Genomic DNA, 26,573 nt, shown 5'->3' on the forward strand with positions numbered 1-26,573 from the left:
GCCATGTGTTATGTGTTATTTGTTATTTATAATGTTATTTATTGTTATTGGGCGGGGTCATTGCTGGGGGTAATTTATGTACGGTGGGGGGTGGAGGTAAATTTACATTTGTGGCAATGACCCCAATTTGTTACCTTGTTTATAATAATAAATAAAGCTGTGGACTTTTTTTATTCCAACAGAAATACGGTGTCTGTAAGTTATTGGGGGGTTGGGGTACACAGCGCACCTGCCGAATAATCGACTGTGCGCATGTCATGTAGTTGTGGAATTATGGGGCATTATGCCCCAAACACAAATAAATATATATATATATATATATATATATATATATATATATATATATATATATATATATAATTTTTATTTTATAGCTGGGATATTCTGCAATTTGTCTGGAGCCATTTTCAAACTTCACTGCTGCAAAGAGATCTATAGGGAAATAGCAAGGACCCATTTAGTTTAGTGGTGTTTCAATTCAGTTAATAGTGAATACATTTAATGTCAAATAATTTTATGAGCCAGATTGAGGAGAACTGAGCCAAAAGAAAGTGACCAAATGTGAGGTAGCAAAATCGGCAGTTAGTGGATGGACCTTTATAGAAGTGTTTCACCATGCATCCCAGATGGTGGAATTTGGAAACACTCTGCAACCCTATTATTGCCCTCTATTGTGCCGCATCTTGGTAATTGGTACAAAATGTCACACCTGCACAGGAAGTGACACACTGTTGTATGTGAGTGTCCATTACCTACCCACAGTTCAGAAAGGCTAATATTTTATCATCACACCCACAAACTGGATATCTTCTATTCTAGTGCAATTAGAAAGGCAAATTGTGGCACTTTTAAGGAGGGTCCATGGCGGACCTGATGAAGCCTGCCCCTGCATAGCTTTAAAATCTTTTATCTTGGCATTTGGAGACTCCAATATTGTTTGGGGCTGTGGGTACCTGGAATGAAAATGTGTCCCTAAATAAAGTTAGTGTATATTACTAAATAAAGTTAGCGGAAATAGAATTGTGCCTGGCGTAAGGGAGAGTACAGACCTTATATTGCTTACATCAGAGCCCTCTCCCCTAGTAGTACTGTATCTGTCCCCAATCATGTTCATGTTGGTGCTTTAAAAATGCCAATAATAATATTGCAAACAATGCTTTCAATTCATAGAGACACAGCAACTTGCCTGTCATATCACAGAGAGACTGATAATGGATGGTTGATACATACAGATATCAGCCGATAGGTAAAGAGAAGTGCATAAAAGATGTTTTGTGACCCTGTAGAATAATTCCTCTATATCCCTATGGACCCAGCACTTACTTGGTTTCAGTGAAATCTCTGAATATGTGGCTATTGAACGGCCTCTGGAACGCTCTGGTCCAGCTCTGCATTCCTCGGCCACATACAATAGCTGCCTGTTTAATCTGCTAATTTGGGATCCTGTTACTGCTATGTTGTAGCATTCATGTATTTGGCAATTCATTTCAACAGCCTCATTCCTGTGCCACACGAGCTGCCCTGTGGCTTCACCTTTTACAGACGCCCCCCAAACAAATGCTTGTTCCAGTCTGACCTCTGTCCTCCCTCCCAATCCCTTCCATTCGGGAGGGTTTATTGGCATGAATGCATTAACAGGCCACTGACAGCTCCTTTCACACCTCCCAAAAACAGGCCTGTTGTCAAAAGCTTTCCAACTTACAGGACGACCTTTATGTCCCCGGATTATCCTATTAATTCCTTAAAGTCTTCTGCAGTTCTGTTTGTATTCACGGCTTTCCAGGAAAAAGCTTTAAAGCCAAATATTTAAAGCATTGTTTATTTTTTTTAGCTGAGATAGATAACACATTTATTTTCTTTATGGTATATTATAACTGGTGTTTCGAAAGACCAGATTCATTAGCATTTGTCTGTACCTCCAGTCGAAACCCTTAATCTAGCAGTATTTGGTCCATCAGTCTCTCTAAGCTAACAATACAGAGAGAACAAGACTCCTTCTCCAATTTGGACCGTTTTCCCCAAAATTAATCTGTCAAGTTGCAAAAACAAGGAGGTCTTTGTTGGCTATATTATACATGAATATATTATGTTAATATATTACCGCTCGATGACTGATACTTTATATAAGTAATTTCTCTTCTACTGCAATGGTGGAACAAGGGTGTCATATGTATTTGATTCAAAGGGCGGAACGTCCAATGAAAAAACAAATAGAGGGACAAATGTTACTTGAATAAACACGAAAATGTGTTTTAATATTCTTCCCCACCATCATCGGAATGTCAACCAACAAACTTTGCATTCCGTCTCTTTTCTGGATTTCATTTCATTTTCATCTTATTTATGACTTTGGTTCGGTCTGACCTTTTTTCCATGTATCTCAACATTTCAAATGACTGAAAAAGGAATAACTGTAGTTGAATAGCCCCACCATGTGTATGGTGTATGACCTGTACGACAGGTGTAAAGGACGGAGCTTATAACAATGATTGACAGGGAGCCAAAATCAAGATGTTCAGTTCCACAATAAATAAATAAATACATCAGGCTGGATTTCTAGATTAGTTCGGTTTTCAGACCTTAGAAATTCATATTTATTAAATATAAGCAATAAGTAAACATTTCATCAATTGCTAATTTTCACATTCTCCTACACAACAGTTACCCTACACACGCCGAGTCTTATTCCATTCCAGGGTGATGTAAATGAGTCAACACATGTCTAGTTTTAGACAATAAGATGTCTTATGCAGGCTCTTGCAAATACAGATTGCATATTCATTGATGGTGTCTCTTTCATTTGGCAAGGCTTAAAATGCGGCAGGACTTCTTGGCAAACTGATCTGAGTTCACAATAAATATTTAATTGGTCTGGTTAACAAAGCAGATGGATGATTGCTTCAGCTCTGACACATATACAAACATGCTACTCCTTGAATAATTTTACAAATGTTAAATATACCCAAATCACTACCTGCTCAAGTCCTATATAAAGGATCCATCACCCTCTATAGGTTACAACCAGGCTGAGAACCTCACGCATTTTACAGACAGTTTATTGTGCTTAATGGAGCGGTTTAGTGAGTATCACTAATCAATTCTCTGCCATGTAGGAGTTAAATCACTGTTTATGCAACTCTAACCACACCGTGCCTGGCTGAGACTCACACGGCCTCCCTACATAATTCCTGAAAAATATATATATTTTTTTTAAACTGCCCTTATAACAGTGTAATTTAAAAGTGTTTAATCTCCTGTTCTGTTTATAGCCTGCAGTAGCCTCCTGTGTGTGATTAAAGGAACACTATAGCTTATAGTGTCCCTTTAGTTATCTATAGTGTTCCTTTAAGACCACTTCATTATAATACTATAGTTATAATGAAGTGGTCTGGGTGCAGGGTCCCTGTCCTCTTATGACAGCAATGTAAAACATTTTTTGAGACACAAGTCCACCTATAGTGGCTGTCAGTATTACAGGCACTAGAAGCACTTAAGTGGCCCTGACCAAGTCACATGACGCTGACACCCCATAGCAGAAAAGTGTAGCACTCGGGTTCTCGCCAGCAGAGTGCTGTTTGAGCTCTGGGTTTAGTTCTCGCCAGCAGAATGTTGTTTGAGCTCTGTGTTTAGTTCTCGCCAGCAGAGTGCTGTTTGAGGTCTGGGTTTAGTTCTCGCCAGCAGAGTGCTGTTTGAGCTCTGGGTTTAGTTCTCGCCACCAGAATGTTGTTTGAGCTCTGGGTTTAGTTCTTGCCAGCAGTGTGCTGTTTGAGCTCTGGTTTAGTTCTTGCCAGCAAAGTGCTGTTTTAGCTCTGGGTTTAGTTCTCGCCAGCAGAATATTGTTTGAGCTCTGGGTTTAGTTCTTGCCAGCAGAGTGCTGTTGAGCTCTGGGTTTAGTTCTCGCCAGCAGAGTGCTGTTGAGCTCTGGGTTTAGTTCTCGCCAGCAGAGTGCTGTTTGAGCTCTGGGTTTAGTTCTCGCCAGCAGAGTGCTGTTTGAGCTCTGGGTTTAGTTCTCGCCAGCAGAGTGCTGTTTGAGCTCTGGGTTTAGTTCTCGCCAGCAGAGTGCTGTTTGAGCTCTGGGTTTAGTTCTCGCCAGCAGAGTGCTGTTTGAGGTCTGGGTTTAGTTCTCGCCTGTATATTTCTGTTTCTAGTAGCACAGCCAGCTGTTGGTTTAGTTCTTGCCTGTGGAGTGTCGTTTCTTACCAGAGAACAAGTTGTTGGATTAGATCTCATCCTCAGTGTTCTGTTTGTAAATGGAGGGCCAGCTGTGGGTTTAGTTCTTGCCTTCAGAGTGGGCAAGAACTTAGTCGGATGGCAAGCCATGGGTTTACTTCTGGCTCACAGAGAGCAGTGTCTAGCTAAACAGCCAACTGTGGGTGTAGTTCTCACCCGCGCAATGCGGTTTGTCACCTGCAGAGTGTTGTTTCTAGTTGGAGAGCCAGCCATGGGTTCAGTTCTCACCCTCATGGTGCTGTTCCTAGCTGGAGAGGCAGAAATGGGTTTTAATTCTGTTGCTAGTCTCCGTCGCGGTGTTTGTTTTAGTTGCTAATTGATGTAATTTTGTGTCCTGTTCTCTGACGCTATCCTGTGAATTACATGTGTACTGGGAGATGTAAAATGTGGTTGTTGGTTACTGTAACATTTGTAGCTGGATCCAGGACTTAATCAAAGCCCTGGCGAGCAACCCGTGCTACACATTCTCTAAACACTACAAAGCAGCATGCATGTGTGTTTCACAGATTCCCAGACATGAGGGCATCATCTCAGAGTCTGTAGGAATTGATGAAATCATCTAAAGGGTCAGTAATTATAAACAACAAATCATTTCATCTTAAACACTAACGTCAAAGGCATACAACTAATCTAAAACAAACCAAGATTGACCTACCTACGCCCAAACTATCTAGAACAGTGAGGTTATTGCCATCATCTGACATGGCTACCTAGCTGCCCATGTTGGGACAATAACTACAGTAGGTCAGTCCTGGGTTTGTTCACAAAAGCATGCTGTGCACTTCCCTAAAATTAGCATTACCTTTATTATCAGCACATTACTTTTATTAACAGCATGTGAGTGCGTAAGATGCATTTTAGCCAGGTTATTCATGATGCTTGAGTTGATAGTGTATCCATTATCTCTCTCTAGATATATATGTGTGTAATATATATATATATATATATATATTGTGACAAACTCCCCTTTTCACATGAGTTTGCCACAAGCTCCTGGAGGAGCCTGCTTGCCAGCCTCCTGCCCACAGACTATGGAGCCTGTAATATGTAATGTAAAAGTCTCTGTTCGTGTATTTGGACTATATGGTTCTGGAACCGAACAGTCGCACGAACCGGAAACCACCCATGAGCTTGTTAAGCCTAATTGCTACTTTGTAGCAATTTCCACCGCAGTGTTCTAAGTGTTTGTCTTGGTGGCCACATTTCCCATGGATGACCACGAGGTGGTGGCCATCTTGTTTGCATGAACACAGGCAGCGGTGTTTGGTTGTCGAGTTCATGGAACTATTTTCGAACACTGAAACTCCCGAACACCGCTGGACTTCCATGATCACCTGTGTTCGGTTTTATAACACTTAGGAAGACACTGTAAAGTGGAAACAGTGCCCTCCCCCTGTAAAACCCCTTCTGTTACTTACCTGATTCCATCGCCAATTTCACTTGACGCAGGGTAAGGTGCCACTAGAGGTGCAGTTAATCCTGCAAGGTAATTATTGCAGTTTATCAAAAACTGCAATAATTACAATTGTAGGGTTAAACAGACAGGGACACTACACCCAGACCACTTCTATGAGATGAAGTAGTTTAGGTGTCTATAGTGTTCCTTTAATTCTTCACAAATCCCCAGTTTTGTAAATAAACTTCATAGTGTTACAGGTATTTGTTAAAATGATGTGTTGAGAAGGAGATTGATTCAGTGTCAACCAACAACATAGTTTGTTTAGTGGGTGAATGATGAGTCAATTCCAGAAGAAACTAAAGACATTGGTCTTAACAAAGTCTTCTCTCATCAGCACTAAACGTAAATTCGGTCTTTACTCCCTTTGCTTTCCTTTACAGTTTCCTAGTGTCTTGCTTTGTTGAGTGTGAAAGATACACTGATCAGCCACAACATTAAAACCACCGACAGTTAAAGTGAATAACGTTGATTATGTTGTTACAATGGCACCTGTCAAGAGGTGGCAGAGTGTGTACAGGCAGTTTTTGAATCTCATGTGTTGGTAGCTGAAATAAATGGGCAAGCGAAAAGATGTACAGGTATAATAAAACAAAGGATCAGAACTAACAAAACCACAAAGGATAATATTGTCAAGGCAGGAAATAGGGTTCCCTCACAAACCCTAAACGGTTATGGACACAAAGAATAAACTAGAAGAAAGGTAGCGTCAATAATAAAATAGTATCTCTAAAAATATAAAGAAGTATTATAAAATAAAATAAAAAGTCTGCAGTAAAAGGTCCATTCAAAAGGAAATAAAATACCACTTGTAGGGGAATAGTAGAATCTTGATGTGAATGTCTTATGTGGGGTTCTGGGTCATGTATGGCTCGGAGTCCAAGCGTTTCTACATATGCACACTTGGATTCTGAGCCATATATGACCAAGAACACCATATAAGACATTTATTATTGGAGCTACCTTTCCTATAATTTATTAATTGAAGCGAAAAGATGTGACTTCGACAAGGGCCAAATAGTAATGGCTAGATGACTGGTCAGAGCATCTCCAAAACGTCCGGTCTTGTATGGTGTTCCCGGTATATAGTGGTTAGTACCTACGAAAAGTGGTGCAAGGAAAGACAACCGGTGAACTAGCGTCATGAGCTACTGTAGTTCAAATTGCTGAGAAAGATTATGCTGTCCATGATACAAAGGTATCAGAACACCTATGATGACCCATGTCCATCACAGAAAGCACCTTTAATGGGGATATGAACATCAGAATTGGACCATGGAGCAATGGAAGAAGAGCCTGGTCTGATGAATCCTGTTTTCTTTTAGATCAGGTGGATAGCCGTGCATTGTTTATATGGGAAAGAGATGGCAATAGGATGCACTATGGGAAGAAAGCAGGCCGGTGGATGCAGTATTATGCTCTGGGTAATGTTCTTTTGGGAGACTTTGGGTCCTGGCATTTATGTGGATGACATGCTGGGTCAACAAATTCGTTCCATGGAGGCCCCACCTCGCAACTTGTAGAACGTAAAAAATCTGCTGCTAATGCCTTGGTGCCAGATACCACAGGACACCTTCAGACGTCTTGTGGAGTCCATGCTTCGATGCATCAGAGTTGTTTTGGTAGCATGAGTGGGACATACACGATATTAGGCAGGTGGTTTGGGGCTGATAAGTGTAAATATATTTTATCTACATATCAGATAGATAAATTAACCAGAAAATGTAGCTATTCGGAGAGATATGCTCCTTGTATTTACAGTAAGAATTAATGGGCAACTTCATAATATTGCCATTCCTCTCACATCTTCACTTACAATTCCCCTCATTTTGATGGCCTAGCCCTAGACTAACAAATAGAACATATTATTGCTCATTGTGCCATCACATACCAAACTATTAATTTACTCTTGCTCTACACACTGCTGGGTGGAGATATGATCAAAAATAACACCAATTGCTGGAGGCTAGTAGACTTTAGCATCCTGTATTAATGCATTGTAGGCATATGAGGAGTAAACGCTTGCATTCTGTTATTGTTATGGCATTTTGTAAATATCTGTAATAGTTTTTCCAAGAGAAACCGTGCAAACATTATCCACGCTAAACACTTGTCAAAGAATTTTAGGCTTAATGCTTGCAACAGTGTGTCAAGTAATTCATGTGATGTCAAGCTGTAAAAGGAGCATCCTTAAAAACGAGCTTCCCTTTCTGCTTACAGTTCTTTTTACTTTAGGGTGAGTTGTAAATAGAAAACATATTTCCCTTGCAGATATATAACAAGTCAACTGCAATGAATATATCAATAAATGTACCACTAGTGTTAGCATTTTCCAAGGGGACCAACTTTTCATGGTCCATTTTAAAAGGAGTGTTTGCGAGTGGAATTTGATAGCAAATTAGATACAATTTCAGCCTGGACGCCATCTAATTTGCTCCTCATATTGGAAGCATGACTGTAAAGCCCTGGAATGATCAGTTTAAGGCTGTTGTGATAACGTCATCATCTTGGCTTCATATATCACTAAAATGATGTCATCATGTTGGCTTACGGGACAGAGTGAATCATGTCATTATCTTGGCCCTGTATCTGCAAGAATGATGTCGTAGTATTGGCTGGTGAAGAATATTAGCTCACAGTCTAGTTTTCGGGATGGCATGACATTGGCTCGTGGGCATTACATGGGACGTGTGATGGCAAAATACTGCTTCATGGACTGGACACTTGATGTCATAATATTGGCTGTGTATTGTAACAATGATGCAATGATTAATCTGTTAGTTTAAATTGTCTCTTGGCGATGGTAACATACTTTTAATTTTATACAAATCAGTGTTTTGGGGGGTTTGGATGACTGCAACTGATATCAGGACCTCCTGCAAATGGTTAAAAGAAAGTTGTTGTTTTTTTTGCTTTTTAATTTATTGAAAACATAAGATGACATGACAGTCTCATTTTAAGATAGGTGTGTAGCATATACAACCCTCCCTCTGTTGGAAGTGGCTATCTGTAAACTGTAAGTGCTTTATCGTTGTTTTGAATGTTTTAATGCTCTACGAGAGTTACCATGAGGCCAGGGAAGGATTAGCCTGAGCATCAGTGAGTGGCTGTGATTTGCTAAACATATCAGCTGACTGAGTTAAGCCAACCACAGTGCCCATTGCTGGTAATTGCTGGTAATCTCTGCCGTAGCCATTCCTCCAATGGGAGCCAGACCTTTTATAAATTATAAATTGTTTAAAGGCGAATGCAGAGAGAGCACTATGGAACTCCAGGCACAATGAGCAATTCAATGAGATGAAATGGTTATAGTGCCCACCGTGTCCCTTTAAGTTGTGTTTAGTCAGAAGCGAGATTGTTTGAGCAAAGATCATACAGGTATCTAAGAGCTTGTGTGTTAATGAAATCTCACTTTCTGTGCATCCTAAAAGAAAAAAAGGCCATGCCTTCAGTTTCAGACTGAAAAATAAGGAGGATATAAAGATGTCTCCTCTTAGGGAGTAAGGGTAAGCCAGGGGATGCATTAAAAAGTGCTGTTTATTTATGTAAGCATTACAAAATAACATTCTATATTATGTGTAATATTTTATTTCAATAATAACTGTCGATGGTTGCCATGTTTTTGTCTGTCAAGTTGATCCCTAACATCTTGAACTAAATCCACCAATAAATGTCCAAATACAATATATAATTACTGACCCAATGCAGGAAATGTGCCAAAGCACCGGAGTCATTCCTACATTATTGTATCTCCGGATCACAAGGGGGCGACTTGATCTTATGATCGTCAGATACGCAGCATCCTAACACTGGCACAAGGGTATTACGTGTTCTTCCATGCCTTGATGTGATCTCTTTCCTAGTTCTGGGATTCATCCCTTAATGTAGAATATAGGTTATAAATAGCATTTATCTTCACACTTCTTTTCACATGTGTATATGTTTTTTGTGTTGTATTGTTCTTTAATAAAGAAAAAAAATTGCAATCACGTCTTGGTAAGAACATAACGTTCCTCGTTAAGATGTCCTAACAATAAAAAAAGTACAAACAAAAACTAATAGGAGAAAGGTTACATCTTCAGGGTAAAGAACAAGACTGTAAACCAGAATGAAAACACAAGCTATGTGTTACCTTCAAACAGTGTCTTTTGCATGCCATGTTTTATTTATCTTCAGTTTCTGAGATTTTTGTAGGAAGCGACATGCTTTGTAAAAAGACATTATGTGCTGCCGTTCCCATTTCTACGAACATTTTATAAGCAAGATGGCTGCCTCTCAATGACTGTATTTGAATATGTAGCTAATGTATAAGACTAAAAAAGCACACATCACAAAGGCCACTACTTCTCAGGGGAATAAAGAGTTTGCATTAAAATGAATTATTGTCCCTCAGACAGGCATGAGATGTACATACTTGAGTAGCGACTGCAAGAGAAACAATGTATTGAATGGAGGCTAGAATACACAATATAAAGGAGAGTCGATTAAACATGGATTTAATCCCGCATTAACCTCCTTTGCAGGGTGTCTATTGAGGGGTCACTTATTATTAAAAGGAGCCATGTAGGTTTGATTACTGGTTAGTACTGTGAATAGCACTGATAAGGGACCTGATCGCTTGCATAAAGGGCTCGTGTTAATCTCCTTTGTCATTGCTCGGACAGTTCTGTCCCCCCTACAGTTTGTCTGCGCCTGTAAAAAAGCTTTTGGACGGATTACATATCCTCACTGTGCTCCTGTGCTATGTTTTTGATCAAATATAATAAAGCCTAATGCTTTGCAGCCACTTAAAAATAATCCCCTGTATGCTTCATTGTAGACGCCAGTGCGAAATTACAAAACCCCAGCCGCAAGCAGTCCGTCTCCAGAAGCCTGAAGCATCTTTTCCACTCATCAAATAAGTTTGTCAAGACACTGAAGAGGTGGGTCATGACTTGGAATGAAAATCACATTATTTCAGTATCACGTATGCTATCTGTTAGAAGCTCTTTCAGTTGGCTGCAGGAGCTTGTCTTAATACGTAGTGTTGCTATAACGTTTTTATAACATTTAAATGCATCTGCAAGTGTTATATTGTAGGGATCAGCGCACACAAATCATTTTGGAACTCGAACATTTTTCAAAGCTCCTTAAATTGTCATGTCACATTGAAAAAAAATACACTCATTTAGTCACACCTTATGGTCTCGTTGTGCTTAAAGAACACCATAGTGTTAGGAATACAAAGCTGTATTCCTAACACTATAGTGCCCTTTGCCCCTCCCTCCCACCCCCTCTCCGCTGATGTTCCTCAGTGCTGGATCGGGTCTATCATCCGCCAGAAACCTAATGCACATGCGCAGCAAGTGCCGCATGCCTATTAGGTCTTCCCCATAGGAAAACATTGAATTCATGTTTTCCTATGGGATTTTTCAAGACACTGGAAATCCTAATGCATAGTTGGTGGAGTTAAACTCCATAAAACAGCGGGAAGCGCCTCTAGAGGCTGTGTTAACCCTGCAAAGTAAACATTTCTGTTTCTCTAAAACTGCAATGTTTTACATTGCATGGTTAAGGGTACAGGGACACTTAATCCAGACCACTTCAATAAGATGAAGTGGTCTGCATCCCTATAATGGCCCATTAAGCCCAACACTGGGGGTGGGGAATCACCCCAATTTTTCAACAGTTTTAGGTTTGGACCCACCTACATTGTGGCACTGGCAAGATATGTAATCATTCGATTTGTGTCTATGCGTGCAGAGTTCTATTTGTGCATTGTGTATAAATGTTTAACCTCCCGTTAAATGTGTGTTCTGTGTAGTGCCTTAAATATTGTTATTTGTTCAGTGTAATAGTTTTGTTTCTAAAGTAACTTGGTTGTGTCTTCTTCGTGGGAAATAATTGTGTTCATATGAGAGAAAAGGATCCAGTCAGTTTTACCAAGGAGGTGTCACGATAACTTGTGACCCAACACACAGAATAAATAAATATGATAATCGATTAGACAGCGTTTACCGGTCCCTAGAATGGCCGGGTTATACACTGTTAGAACTAGAATAGTCAGGGACAAGCCGAGTCGGGAAAGGCAGAAATCAGGGAAGCGAAAAAAACAATAGCCGATCCAGGAAGGAGAGAATGTAAAATAGTCAGGAGAAAACCAAGATCAAAGTACCAGAATAGATACAGGATATACACACTCTTGGGAACTGAAAACAGAAACCACAACAGGGCAATGATCCATTACCTGAGTGTGCCTTGTATACCCTATGTCTTTAAATAATAGCCACAGCCCCAAAACAATTTGAACGTTTTGGCGGGCCGTGACATCATCGGTGTCATCATGTCGGCGCGCACGCACGCGTCCTAAAAAGGGGCGGAGCTATAGCGGTCGGCGTCTGAATCGCTGGAGACATGAGAGGGACTGTGGGAAGAGGCCCTCTCCCCTATCTGGACTACAATAGGCTGTGCTACAGCCTGGGCAACAAAAGGTAACGTGACAGGAGGGTAGTTCCAATTAATGAGTCCACAGGATGCAGTCAGTGTAACATATTGCAGAATTATTGCATTGTGGATTATCTTATTGAACAGGTATTTAAAAGAAGTAACATTTTGGTGAGCAGAAATAAATTGTGACTAATACATGTATGAGACGACACACATGGCTTTCCATGGCTTAATCACCAATAGAAAGCATTGGCTTAACCCCTTAAAGACACATGACATGTGTGACATGTCATGATTCCCTTTTATTCCAGAAGTTTGGTCCTTAAGGGGTTAAACTTTATAAATCTTTATAAATCGCTATCGTTATGGTCACCGTAAAAAAAAAATGTTAGTGAATACTGACTGACCTTATTTCATTCTGTATGGCAAACATTTCTTACGAGTGGGCTCATAGTCATTCACTAAATGTCGAATGAAAAAATGCTCTAGATCCACCCAGGCTGCAAAACCCAGACATTATTCACACGATTTATCAAAGTTTGGAGTTTGCCTGTCCGCATGCAACCAAACAGCTGAAATCCGGGACTGGACGGTTAAAATCATACATAGAAATGTATAAATAGTAGTGGATACTGGCGCTACATGTGAACCAAATAATCAAGTGCAGCCATGTTAAACATAAATCATCAAAATAGATGAAGTAAAAACGCAAACAATACTTAATACAATATGACCCTCCTAGTAGAGACAATACAAGTAGAAATGTACAAAACAAATACATATTTCATAGATTAATATGTGTGGTATAAATGCTTCACACCATGCACAATATTAAAGTCACAATCTTCAGAGTCCGCAATGTCAGCTATTTGATCGCAGTCTCCGTAATATTCTGCTCGATATGATCCCTCAATGCCTCCTCTGCCGTTAAGCCACACTCGGCAATAAAATGGAGCACAAGATAAAACCTATTACGGCAGTATCAAACTACCTTATTACAAATGCTCGCAGTTTAGGGAATAAGATACATGAACTTGTGGCAATAATGGCAACTGATAGTGTAGATTTAGTCGCTGTTACCGAGACATGGTATAATGAGAAAAATGACTGGGACATAGCAATACCAGGGTACTCTTTATATAGAAAAGACAGGGAAGGCAAGAAAGGGGGAGGGGTGGCCCTGTATGTAAAGGATAGCATAAAATCTAGCCTAATAAAGGTTAGTGAGGCGAACATAGAGTCCGTTTGGGTTACGTTAGAATTTGGTAATCACACAGTAACTCGTGTAGGTGTGATTTATAGGCCCCCAGGACAAATTGAAGAGTTAGATAATCTACTAGTTGAAGAAATAGCTAAAATGACAATGAAGGGGGAAGTTATCATCATGGGTGACTTTAATCTTCCTGATGTGAATTGGAAAACAAAAATAGCTACTTGTGCCAGGAGCACACATATTCTAAACTCCCTACTGGGATTGTCTCTAAAACAAGTCGTTGAGGAGCCAACTCGTAAAGAGGCCATACTAGATTTAGTGTTAACAAATGGAAATTTGGTATCAGATATCACTGTAGGTGAAAGTTTAGGATCCAGTGATCATCAGTCAGTGTGGTTTAATATAAGAACAGTGACTGAGTCACACCACACAAAAACAAAAGTTTTAGACTTTAGAAAAACAGACTTTTCTAAAATTAGAATATGTGTAAAGGAGTCATTATCAGACTGGAGCAATTTATATGGAGTCCAAAATAAATGGGATTATTTAAAAGTTGCACTACTGAAGGCAACAGAAAATTGCATTAGGCTTGTCAGTAAAAGCAAAAAATTCAAGAAACCACTGTGGTACTCCGCAGATGTGGCCAAAATAGTAAAAAACAAAAAGTTAGCATTTAGTAATTATAAAAAAAACCAGAGTGAGGAAGACAGAATGACCTATAAGATTAGGCAGAAAGAGGCTAAGCAAGTTATAAGAGCTTCCAAATCCCACACAGAAGAGAAAATAGCACAGTCAGTAAAAAAGGGGGACAAAACTTTTTTTAGATACATAAATGAGAAAAGAAAAGTAAAACAAGGATTAGTTAGATTAAAAACAAAAGAAGGAAGGTATGTAGATGAGGATAAAGGTCTAGCTGACTGCCTCAATGAATATTTTTGTTCGGTATTTACAGATGAAAATGAAGGAAAGGGACCTCTGTTAACAAAAAGGATAAATGAGTCATTTATTACACGTGAGTTTACAGAGGAAGAGGTTCTATTTCAACTGTCAAAAGTAAAGACAAATAAGTCAATGGGACCTGATGGAATACACCCAAAGCTATTAAAAGAGCTTAGTGGTGTACTAGCAAAACCATTAACAGATTTATTTAACCAATCATTGAAAACAGGAGTAGTCCCAGAAGATTGGAAGTTAGCGAATGTTGTGCCCATTCACAAGAAAGGTAATAGGGAGGAGTCGGGCAACTATAGGCCAGTAAGCCTTACTTCAGTAGTGGGGAAAGTGATGGAAACCATGTTAAAGGATAGGATTGTTGAACATCTAAAAACACATGGATTTCAAGACCAGAGACAACATGGGTTTACTTCAGGGAGATCATGCCAAACTAATCTTATTGATTTTTTTGATTGGGTAACTAAAATTATAGATCAGGGTGGTGCAGTAGACATTGCTTACTTAGATTTCAGTAAGGCTTTTGACACTGTTGCACATAGAAGGCTTATCAATAAACTACAATCTTTGAGTTTGGATTCGAATATTGTTGAATGGGTAAGGCAGTGGCTGAGTGACAGGCAACAGAGGGTTGTAGTCAATGGAGTATATTCGAAGCTTGGGCTTGTCACCAGTGGGGTACCTCAGGGATCTGTACTTGGACCCATTCTCTTTAATATTTTTATTAGTGATATTGCAGAAGGTCTTGATGGTAAGGTGTGTCTTTTTGCGGATGATACTAAGATATGTAACAGGGTTGATGTTCCAGGAGGGATAAGCCAAATGGCTAATGATTTAGGTAAACTAGAAAAATGGTCAGAGTTGTGGCAACTGACATTTAATGTGGATAAGTGCAAGATAATGCATCTTGGACGTAAAAACCCAAGGGTAGAGTACAAAATATTTGATAGAGTCCTAACCTCAACATCTGAGGAAAGGGATTTAGGGGTGATTATTTCTGATGACTTAAAGGTAGGCAGACAATGTAATAGAGCAGCAGGAAATGCTAGCAGAATGCTTGGTTGTATAGGGAGAGGTATTAGCAGTAGAAAGAGGGAAGTGCTCATGCCATTGTACAGAACACTGGTGAGACCTCACTTGGAGTACTGTACACAGTACTGGAGACCCTATCTTCAGAAGGATATTGATACCTTAGAGAGAGTTCAAAGAAGGGCTACTAAACTGGTTCATGGATTGCAGGATAAAACTTACCAGGAAAGGTTGAAGGATCTTAACATGTATAGCTTGGAGGAAAGACGAGACAGGGGGGATATGATAGAAACATTTAAATACATAAAGGGAATCAACACAGTAAAGGAGGAGACTATATTTAAAAGAAGAAAAACTACCACAACAAGAGGACATAGTCTTAAATTAGAGGGACAAAGGTTTAAAAATAATACCAGGAAGTATTACTTTACTGAGAGGGTAGTGGATGCATGGAATAGCCTTCCAGCTGAAGTGGTAGAGGTTAACACAGTAAAGGAGTTTAAGCATGCGTGGGATAGGCATAAGGCTATCCTAACTATAAGATAAGGCCAGGGACTAATGAAAGTATTTAGAAAACTGGGCAGACTAGATGGGCCGAATGGTTCTTATCTGCCGTCACATTCTATGTTTCTATGTTTCTATGTTTCTAAGTAGGGGGAAAAACTATCTTACGTGTAGGAATAAAAAGCAGTGTTGTCGTTACCAATGTGAACCTTACATAGATAGTAGAATTAGTTTCTACCAAGGTCTTAATCACGCTGCATAAACATCACTATTACAACCCTCATTAGTACAATCAACTGTCTGCTTGTTTAAAGGAAAACTATAGGGACAGGAACACAAACATGTATTCCTGACCTTATAGTGTTAAAACCACCATCTAGCTCCCCTGGCCTCCCTAAATATAAGTAAAATTTTACTTGTATTCAAGTCTGCAGCTGCTGGCTCTGCCCCTGTCTGCCTCTGACCTGCTTGCTGTTTGCTGACCTCACCAGAAGTGGTGGTCTGAGCCAATCACAATGTTTTCTTATAGGATTGGCTGAGACTGTGAAGGATGCAGATCAGGGGCAGAGCCAGCACAAGTCAAACACAGCCCTGGCCAATCAGCATCCCCTCATAGAGATTAATTGAATCAATGCATCTCTATGAAGAATGTTCAGTGTCTGCATGCAGAGGGTGGAGACACTGAATGGCAGTACTATACAGTGTGCAGCACTGCCCAAGGAAGCATATCTATTAGCCATCTGAGGAGTGGCCATCACTAGGATGTAGTGTAAACACTGCATTTTCTCTGAAAAAAACTGTGTTTGCTGCAAAAAGAGAATGCTTCTATTCACCATAACAAATGCAATAAGCTTTAGTTGTTCTGGTAACTATAGTGTCCCTTTAACCCTTTAAGGACCAAACTTCTGGAATAAAAGGGAATCGTGACATGTCACACATGCCATGTGTCCTTAAGGGGTTAATATTCCTCCAATAGAGAGACTAACTTTCAATCCCTTCAACTTTTACTTTTTTGGGACGGCTGACTAGCAAGGTCTGGTCAGCCATCACCCACTTCGTGTTGCCAACTATTTGCCTGCTGGAGGTGAGTATTGCCAGTGGACAGATAGTGTCACGCTAACATCCTCCATGATTATCTACATGTTCATAATGCCACACAGTGCCAAGACAAAACTCACCCAATCCAATCAAGTAAATTGTATCTGCCATGATATAACGTTATTATAGTTGAGGAATGTACTTTCTCTTACAAATGTGTTGGGTCCTTTGGGAGGAGGAACCCAGTTCCCTTTCTAGTGTAACAGTGCACAACTTCATTGTTGAGTCAGCCTCCGGATACGATCAGTGTTTATTCCTGGACTGATGAGATTTTAGTCTGCACTGTGCAGTCTAGCTGGGAATTCTAAAGCTAAGCTATATCTACACAGAGCGGAGAACCGTTGTACATTAAATAACCATCTGAAAAGGTAGACTGCCTTCAGCTAATTCTTGCTCTTTACCATCCAGCAATTTAAACCTGCCTGATCCTCACATTGCAATATATTGACAAAATTGTCTTTGTGATTTGTGCCTGATTATCATAATTCTGTTTCTACTTCACAGAAAATCCAACTGTACGTTGCATATCTAGTAAAATATACATAATTCTTCATCCCTGCTCTATCTCACTTACCTATTCAAGGTTAAAAATGAATAAATACGGTATATGTTTTCTTACGGACATCATCCTGTGAGTTGACCCTTTCAGTGACCGAGAGGAGATTTGTAAATTGGCAAAGAATATATTCCATGACACTGAAAGGTTGCGGTTAAATAGACACATGGCTTAGCCAACAGTTCTCTTTTTGACAGAAGCTGTTGGTGAGCGCACTGTATAGCAATGTAAAAAGGACACAACCCTGTGCCAGATACCCGCAGTTTCCTTTTTTGCTGAATTGTTCCTGATGTGAGCTAAATCCCCAGTTTGAGAAGGTAGTTGATAGTGGACACATTGTCTGCAATAAAACCAAATGATGCATTCATAAATAGGGTGAATATAAAAAAGGGTATGTAAGACAGATGATGTTGGAGGGTCTGATGGAATTTTAGCTTGATGACTCCATGCTCTCTCCACCTGCCAAGCACAGGTAATAGAATATCTCCCTCTCTTAATTGGAACGTTAGACTTTAAATTCACAGAAAAAGAGTAAATGAGAAATAAATTATTAAAATCCCCGAATCTGCTTACAAATAGAATTAAATTAAAAAAATGCTTTGTTTTATTCAATAAAGAGTGAATTGAGAGAAAAAAATACAAAATGTAGACCAAGGTGGCAGATTGGGAAAAATTGTCCCACTGAACTATAGGAACAGCTACATTTTGTTTAGAAGGCCCCGTAACTCACCATTACTTTGCAAAAGCCTGAATCTGAAACAAATTGTGATTTAATGTTCCATTAAAGGGCCACTCGTACCACCATAACCACTAGTACTCATGGAATTGAGTATTGTGCAGTGAGTCTGTGGGCATGGTTTGACAACACACAGGACTCTCTCGGCCCCTACACCATAGCCTCTTACTTGCTGCTCGGCTAATAGGCTGGGATCTCTGGGATAACCTGCCTCCAGCGCTCTATTATTATTGTCACACAAACGCTTGGCAGGCTAATGGGAGAAGGCACTGGGAGAGCCTCAGACTTTGACAAACTGCCCTAAAATGTTTTGAGACTAATTGGGGGAGGGGACGGCGCATGCAGTGAGCTGTTGTGTAGATCTGCATTGAATTTGACCAGCTCAGTGAGACCTAAAAATCTCATGTTAATGATAGTGTTTCTTCCTTACAGGGGTTTATACATAGCCGTTATATTCCATTACAAGGACAATATGCTGGTAACTAATGAGGACCACATCCCAATCGTGGAGATTGATGATTCCTGCACCAGTTCCATTATGCAAGACTTCCTCTGGTTTACAAAGGTAAAAATGAACAGTGTTGTAATATTGCAGCTGCTATCTGGTTGGTGTTTTAATTTGCCTTCATCTGATGTGACCTGTTTTTTTATATTTGTTCTGCACAGTTGTCGTGCATGTGGGATGATATACGATGGCTACGGCAGAGTATGTCTATCTCCATGTCTTCATCCACTGCACTCCAAGCCCGGCAGAAGATGTTGGCAGCGACGGCCCAGCTTCAGGTGAGGTTCTTGCAAAAGTACAATAGGGAGAGAAAGATATGAGTTAGTCACCTACTAGATATGATTCAACATTTTTGCATCATAGCAATGCAGAATGTGGGTGTTTCTAACGTCATCTGACAGATTAGGGTGGAAATTCCATTACATATATGAATCATCGTATTGTTTATTATTGTTAATATATTTGTGTTGAGCAATACTGAATGGCAGAGGGGGAACTACAGGCTGGCATTTAAAGGTATCTTAGACTTGTTAGTCACAGATAAACACCTGTCCCTGGGTAGTGAGATCTGATCACACACTAACTCTAACAGGTTTGGATTGACAGGCTGGTACACTATAATTCAGGAAAGTATAAAAAAAATAAATCCCAACACTTCCTTTTGAAAGTAGTGTCTCTTTATTATTTATTACTATCCTAAACCTCAAATGTATACTTCCCTGTGGTCACCTTCAAATGGGGCCTCTGAAGCTGGGGAGAGGGGGGAGGGAAAGAGGGGAGCAGGGTGCTCAACTCAAAAGGAATCTGGTCTGGATTCCAAACTTACATAGTAAAGAGAGGGAATTGGGGGGACACCCCCGGAACATGCATTTCTCAGCAATGGTACTGCCACAGAGAACAAAATGTTTACATAATACAGTTTAAGTAACAGCACACACATAATAATACTTCGCCTATCTCAGCAAACAAATATTAGGATTCCGTTCCACCATATGACCATATCGTGTTAAGCTCACCTCATGCATGTTTAGGGGATGCCCCCAATTCCCTTTTTATCTTTACTGTGTAAGTTTTGGACACTATATATTCACAATGCTCTTACAACAGATTACTTAAATACACTTTTGCTCGTTTAGCATTAGCACTATTTAATTAGTCTTCCACTTTGGAATTAGTGTAGGACCCACCGATATTGGGGTACTGTGAAGTAGTGGCCATATGATAGAACGAAATCCCCATATTTTTTTGTCGAGATAGATGATTTTAAGTAGCCTTATAACATTTAAAACTGTATTTTCATGTGTGCACAAACCATAAATGGACTGTTGAGATAAGTTTTTTCCAACATTTCCGGAATCCTTCAGTGCTTAGGTGCAGGTACAGGGCTATATGTCAGTACCATTGCAACATCTCTTATATTAAATTATCTGGTAATTTTCTCTGGCTCCTGAAATCAACTCCCTTATGCTTTCTGTCCTAAAATCTAATCTGCCAATCTGAATTAACTTGTCAGCTCAACATGTTTATTCCCGAAAGCCCAGCGTTTATTATTGCATTAGTGATTGTGATATTTGGAGACTCCTGAAGCCACTGTGGATCAGTGAAGCTCCTGAATGTGGCCAATTCATACTTTGTTTTTACGGCTGGCCGCCTGCTTATTTATCTCCTTGCTAAGGAGGAAGTTCGCATGAGAGTGGCTGAAAGATTAGAGATAATTAGCTAAAATAGTCTTGCAGATTTATCAGGGACATGCTTTATCTGCCAAATTTACTGCACGGCTGTTTATATTTCGGATTTAAAGTAAATTAGACCCAGGGTGAAGGGGCAACCTCCTTCTAAAATGTCTAGATAACTGCATATCACTTAAAGGGACATTCTAGTCACCAGAACCACTATGCAGTTTAATGTATTTGTTCTGGTGTCTATAGCATGGTCCTGCAGTGTTAGCACTGCAAATATTGTCTTTTCACAGAAAAGGCAATGTTTACATTGGTGCGTAGGAACACCTCTAGTGGCAGTCACTTTAAAGGCCACTAGAGGTTCTTCCTAGTCCAGTGCTGCACAGTATCTCCATGCTCTGTATGCTGAACATTACCTATAGAGATGCATTGATTCAATGCATTTCTATGAGTAGGTACTGATTGCCATATGCACAATAGCCTCCTAATGATTTCCAATATTGATGATTTCTGCAAGGAGGTGGAACCAGGTGGGACCAGTAAAATCACTTTCTTACTGTGATTGGATGGGGGGCTGGTCACTTAAACAGCCACTTCAGGACTATAATGTCTGGAATGCATGTTTTTATTCCTGACACTATAGTGTTAATTTAACATCAAATGCAAATATTGCAAAATATAAGAAAATTGGTTCTTTGTTTAGCAGTTAAATTATTGTTGTGTATCAGTACGTATGTGAGTCTCTTTCTGGTGTGATCCCAAGCAGGGGAAAACAATAGTAATTTATAATATGGAAATGACCAGTTTATACTGCACACGGTATTGAGGTGTTAAAAAAAACCTGTACAAATGAATTATTTAAAACTGGAAGTCAGAAAAGATACATGTCTAATTTATGCATTGTGATTCAATCTGACACTCTAAAGAAACTTGTCAATTTAACATGTGTCAAATCCAAAGTGGCAACAATATAAACTATTAATAAGACAGAAGCTTACAGTGTTGGAAAATCAATGTATCCCATCTGCTGGAAGAGTCAATAGAAATGTTTGATAAAGTTAGAGCACTCACCAAGTAAAGCCATGGACTGTCAATGGAGGCTATATCCCTGCTTTGTGTACAGATCAGCCTCAACACTGACATTCTGCCACATAACTGCAATGCCTGTACTCTGGTAATGAGGCTTTTCTGCATTCACAGCACAGGTAAACACTGCTACCCCGTCAGCCAGTCTACTCAAACTCATTAAATAAGGGCCAAATGGTGGTCTTGACATGTGGACGAGTCTACCAGCAACCCAGGGCATTTAGAGGTTATACCCAGGATTCGGTTATATCTCTCTATTCCAGTACTGTCCCGGTCTAACCTGCACAATTTGCTATGGGGGTGGAATTTCAGTGAAAGTGTGATGCAGTCAATAATAATTTTTCATATCTTTATAACAGTAATAATAACAGTGTTTTATTAAAACACTCTTTTGGTTGAACCAACCCTTGCTGGTATGCCACCAAAACAGAATAAAGGTTAAAGTCTTACCTGTAATTCAGCTCAAGTTCTCCCTGCTGACCAATACTACACCGCTGACGTCGTACTGCCATTAGTCGCCTGTCGTCACCATACTATTAGCATTAGCCTGCCTGAAACTCTACCTCCGGCAGCAAAGTGCTTTAACTCTATAAACATAGCATTTCTCACTGGAATACTGCACATATACAGTCCAAACACCATGACCACTTCAAATCACTGAAGTGGTCATGGTGCTTGGAGTAACCATTAAATACTCAAACTTGACAATGGAACTTTAACCTATTACATATAAGTGCAAATAAAATATGTTTTCTATTTTCTGTCTCACACAATAATAATTCTTAAATCTGACCATGAAACTCAAATGTTTGTTTTGTTATATGCTTAGAGACATTAGCAAGCTAACCGCCCTCAAACAACATGACTGCATATCTAGCATATCATGTCTAGCGGAAGGTAGTCTAAGATTTTTTTAGTATCCATATTGGAGCAAAATTAGAAAATGTCCAAATCCTGAACCTTTGTTGTGTCTAGAAGGCTGGATTGGGAACAACTGGTACCAGGTACCAGGTTGCATCATTTAAAGAGCAAAGGATGGTTTGAAATGTTCTAGGAAAAAAAGAAATGTTCACCTCACACCTTAATAGAAAGTGTCACCAGGGCCAAAAACTAGCCATTATTGACCAAGTGTACTTCACTCATTATTTTCCTAGAATTAAGCAGACATATTATGTATAACAAAATGTGCACTCACAGGATTGTGTAGGACCCTATTTTCTGAATTGTGTATCAGTCTTCCTGTTTTGTTTTGCAGAATCTGCTTGGAACTCATAATTTAGGTAGAGTTTATTACGAACCCATTAAAGACCGACATGGAAATGTTGTCATATTGACCATCAGGGAGGTAGAAACATTGTATTCCTTTTTTAATGGTAAATGGATGCAAATTTCCAAACTGCAAAGCCAGAGGAAATCCCTTTCAACTCCCGAAGAACCAACAGCTCTGGACATCTTGCTTATAACTATCCAGGTAACGGTTTTCTGAGGATACTAATTCAGCAAATCATCTTATTATGTGGTGTAGCTATCGATTCTATATCCCCTAACACAGCAAATAAACAAATCATTACTCCGCTATCCCATATAGCAACGTCTGTTGTATTCTGCAATACCTTCCCCAAGAATAAAGGATTGGCTTTAGGGCACCTTGGAAATTTGAGTTTGTTACATTTCCTTTATTTGCAGCATTCGTTTTACTAGATAACATACAAGAACAGATGCAGAACATACAGCGAGACAGTGAGATATCAACTTATCATGAGTCCCACCTGTAATCACCATATGTTCAATAGAATCAACTGGAAGCCCAATGTGCACACCACCACATGAACACTGATCAAAAAAAAATCTGTTTTACTTAAATGTGTTTATATTGTCTATATATGCTGATAAAATGGCTCAATCAGTGTTAATTAATGCTAGGTATAAGGCGTGCGACACGTTGTGCTGTGTTTATTTAGTTTACCATTATCCTCCATCCTAAGAAGTAGTGTTTTTAGCAAGATCGTCTGTTTTAGGTTAATCCACTGACGGCTGAGCTTTTAAATATTTTATACATTGGAGCGTGACAAAGAATCTGTTACTGTGAGCCAGGACGAAGGACATATTTCTTTATTTTATTAATTCCCATGTTTCCAAGTTTCTTATTCCTTCAAATTAAATTACAATAACAGTCAATGAATAATAGGCAGAGTTGGTAAGATTAAGTGGACGTATAAAGAGATGCAGTGTTTTGAGAATATTTAGGTTTTCCTTCAGTTAGGAAGTCACTATGGAAATTAATAAGGTGTTCTGTAACTTTGATCCACATTTAGGAGTTTGACCCAGAATTATTGTTTATGTAGAAATCTAGGCCCACAGACCGCATCTTCTATATGGATGAATAAAGCATATACGGGAGCTTGACAGGGACCAATACTGACCGGATTATTCACTCAAGTGAGAATTCAAAATTAATCTCACGTTTAATGTCAGAATAGACCAAATACAAATTCTCTAATTCCTGCTTCCAGTGCCTCCAATTTAGCTACTTCGGCTTGAAATTCACTTTGAATTCTCACTTTAGTATTTCTTTTAATATACTAAAGTTTGAATAATGGTTTTCTCTGATTGTAAAATACCTATAACCATTCCCAATTAACCCTTAGCCCCACAAGGAAAATGGGATTGAGTTGTTAGACTTTTACTATGGCTTTGACTCTAACTGCTTCTTGCCTTGGCACTCAGACTCAGCCTGACCTTTGTGTGTTGCAGGAGATCCTGTCTTATCAGAAGCGAAGCCAGCAGCGTTTGCCTCCTGGTTTATACCTGGGATACTTGAAACTGTGCAGTTCTGTTGATCAGATCAAGGTCCTGGTCTCACAAAGACTTCCTAATATGCTGTGCCATGTCAAAATCCGTGACAACAGCAATGTTTCCAGGTAGGTGCAGTGACCATTACAAACGTTACTTTACTCATCCCGAAAAAAAAAAAAAGTTTGGCAATTCTCCACAATTCCTAGTTTAGTGAATAAACCTACAATTCTTATTCTTAGAGTAAAAACAACAATGGATCTGATTATGGCAGAAGAATGTGAATTGAAATATATATTGGAGTCAGTCTTCTAACAGATGTGAGATTGCCTTTGCCTTATATTAGTAAACGCTGAATTACATATGAATGGGAGCTCGAATGCTGCACCCATTTTGGGTTTTATATGAATGAATTTTACATTATTTTAAATACAAGTTACCCAAATAAGGAAGATCTCATGTATTCACATGATAAACTTTTATATCAACTATCACACATGTAAAAAGTTCTAAATTGTGCATACTGTACAGGAGTTTGCTTTAAAACCATGCAGAAAAACAAGTACATTTTACATAAAACCTATAAACGTCATAGTATTTCTCTGTGGTTCGAAGAAGATACGTTAGAGATTTTGGGAGGAAATTCATTTCTGTCTAACCCGTTTAGTTTTCTACTTTGTGCGCTAGGTACAGAAAGGGTTACTCTCCAGATTTGTCTTTACATCCTTATCGAGTCTAATGTAATTATCTTTTTATGAGTTGCCACTTAACACAGTGCTACATTCATTAAACAATGTTATTTTTTTCCTGGCGTAAGATAATATCTCTTCTCTCTGTAGGATTACTCACTGCCACTGATCCAGACATGTATTTTATTCACTTTAATGATACAGCCACTTAGAATAACAGTCCTTGTAATGTTATTGTCTCCGATTAGCTTTGCCTGTGGAGAGGCGGTGTCGCTTGTGGGATTCTCACTTATTTCTGATGTGGTTTATCAAAATGCAAACATTTAATAGCGTATATCCAAATAGATGCCAATTATTACCCTACTGTGCTTTCATTTGTATGACCTGTCATTTATCAGAATATCTAAAAAATAACCCACGTGTATATGCCTTAAGCTAATCTCTGTTCTATGACCATATACTGTTTGTTTGTTTGTTTGTTTGTTTGTTTGTTTGTTTTGTGACAATCTTTAATGGCATTTTACACAGAGGTTCATTAAACAAAACCATAGTCAAACAAATGTTTAGCCTCATAGTACGGGTTCAAGATACTGAATTATTGACTGTTTTTCTCATTGATTGTTTTTTTTGTACTCATGCGGTTCTGCTCTTATATGTATATTATTTATGATTAATAACTTTGATGTAATTTGAGAGCACACATTGCTGGAACTTCCAAGGTGTTAAACAACATTCTAGAAGCCTAATGCACACTGATATTTCTATGTTGAATGTATTGCAGGTAAAACCTACCAATAACCCAAGCTATCAAACTCCTACACACATCTTTTTCTTGTGCAGAGCAGCAGCTTGTTCACAGGCGGAAGGTTTGGGTCCCTTGGTTTAACCTATTTTAGTGACATGGCTTGTTTATTTAGTCTTTTTTTTTTTAATGCACAGAGAGGAGTGGGAATGGATTCAAAGTCTTTCTGTGTCAGAGTCTGTTGACAGCGTGGACCTATCCATGGATGAGCAAGCTCCACAGTTACTCTATGATCTCCAGCTGGCAGTAAAGGCCTTGCTGAAACTGATAAATCTACCTCTACACCAGGTACTGTGCCCCATGTTAAACAGTCCCTCTTGAGTGTTATATAATATGACAAAATATGGATCTTATATATAACAAAAAGTAGCAGTTGTGGTCAGTTGATTTTGGCCGGATCTTGGTTGGATGCTGCTAAGTTTGGGGTTACAGTTATGAACAGAATAACCTGGGTCTGAGAATAGCGAATGACAAAATAATAGCATGGTCCTCTCCCAATAAGAGGAAGGTGCACTGGTGCATGTTGTTTTCATGCATGTCTGTGTTTAAACTGTATTTCTGTTGTTGGCCTTTGTTTACATAACCCATTTATAACACTCGTTTAAAGGTTACAGTTCATTTTTAGTCATTATCAGGGATTTTCATTTTTTATTATATTTTTTTTATTTGGTAGATATCAATATTACAGACAGCGTAGTATGACATTGCAAAAACAAGTGTTGAACCGGTATAATGAATTACAGTGGAATACAATTTAGTGAGGTAAAATATCACTCATAACAGAATATTGGACATGGGGTCATCAGGGGTATGGTAACTC

At 39.2% G+C, this 26,573-nt stretch overlaps 1 protein-coding gene across 1 annotated transcript in view; it reads left to right on the forward strand.

The window, feature by feature from the left end:
- Positions 1-26,573, forward strand: part of ANKFN1 (ankyrin repeat and fibronectin type III domain containing 1) — a 233,172-nt gene that overhangs the window by 132,256 nt on the left and 74,343 nt on the right. The window contains exons 9-14 of the mRNA XM_063453345.1: positions 10,506-10,608; positions 18,632-18,764; positions 18,866-18,982; positions 22,725-22,940; positions 24,224-24,390; positions 25,891-26,041. Of these exons, the coding sequence (XP_063309415.1) occupies positions 10,506-10,608; positions 18,632-18,764; positions 18,866-18,982; positions 22,725-22,940; positions 24,224-24,390; positions 25,891-26,041 (887 nt within the window). The remainder of the gene's footprint in view (positions 1-10,505; positions 10,609-18,631; positions 18,765-18,865; positions 18,983-22,724; positions 22,941-24,223; positions 24,391-25,890; positions 26,042-26,573) is intronic.

This window comes from Pelobates fuscus, chromosome 5, assembly GCF_036172605.1.
Source record: "Pelobates fuscus isolate aPelFus1 chromosome 5, aPelFus1.pri, whole genome shotgun sequence".
NCBI lineage: Eukaryota > Metazoa > Chordata > Amphibia > Anura > Pelobatidae > Pelobates > Pelobates fuscus.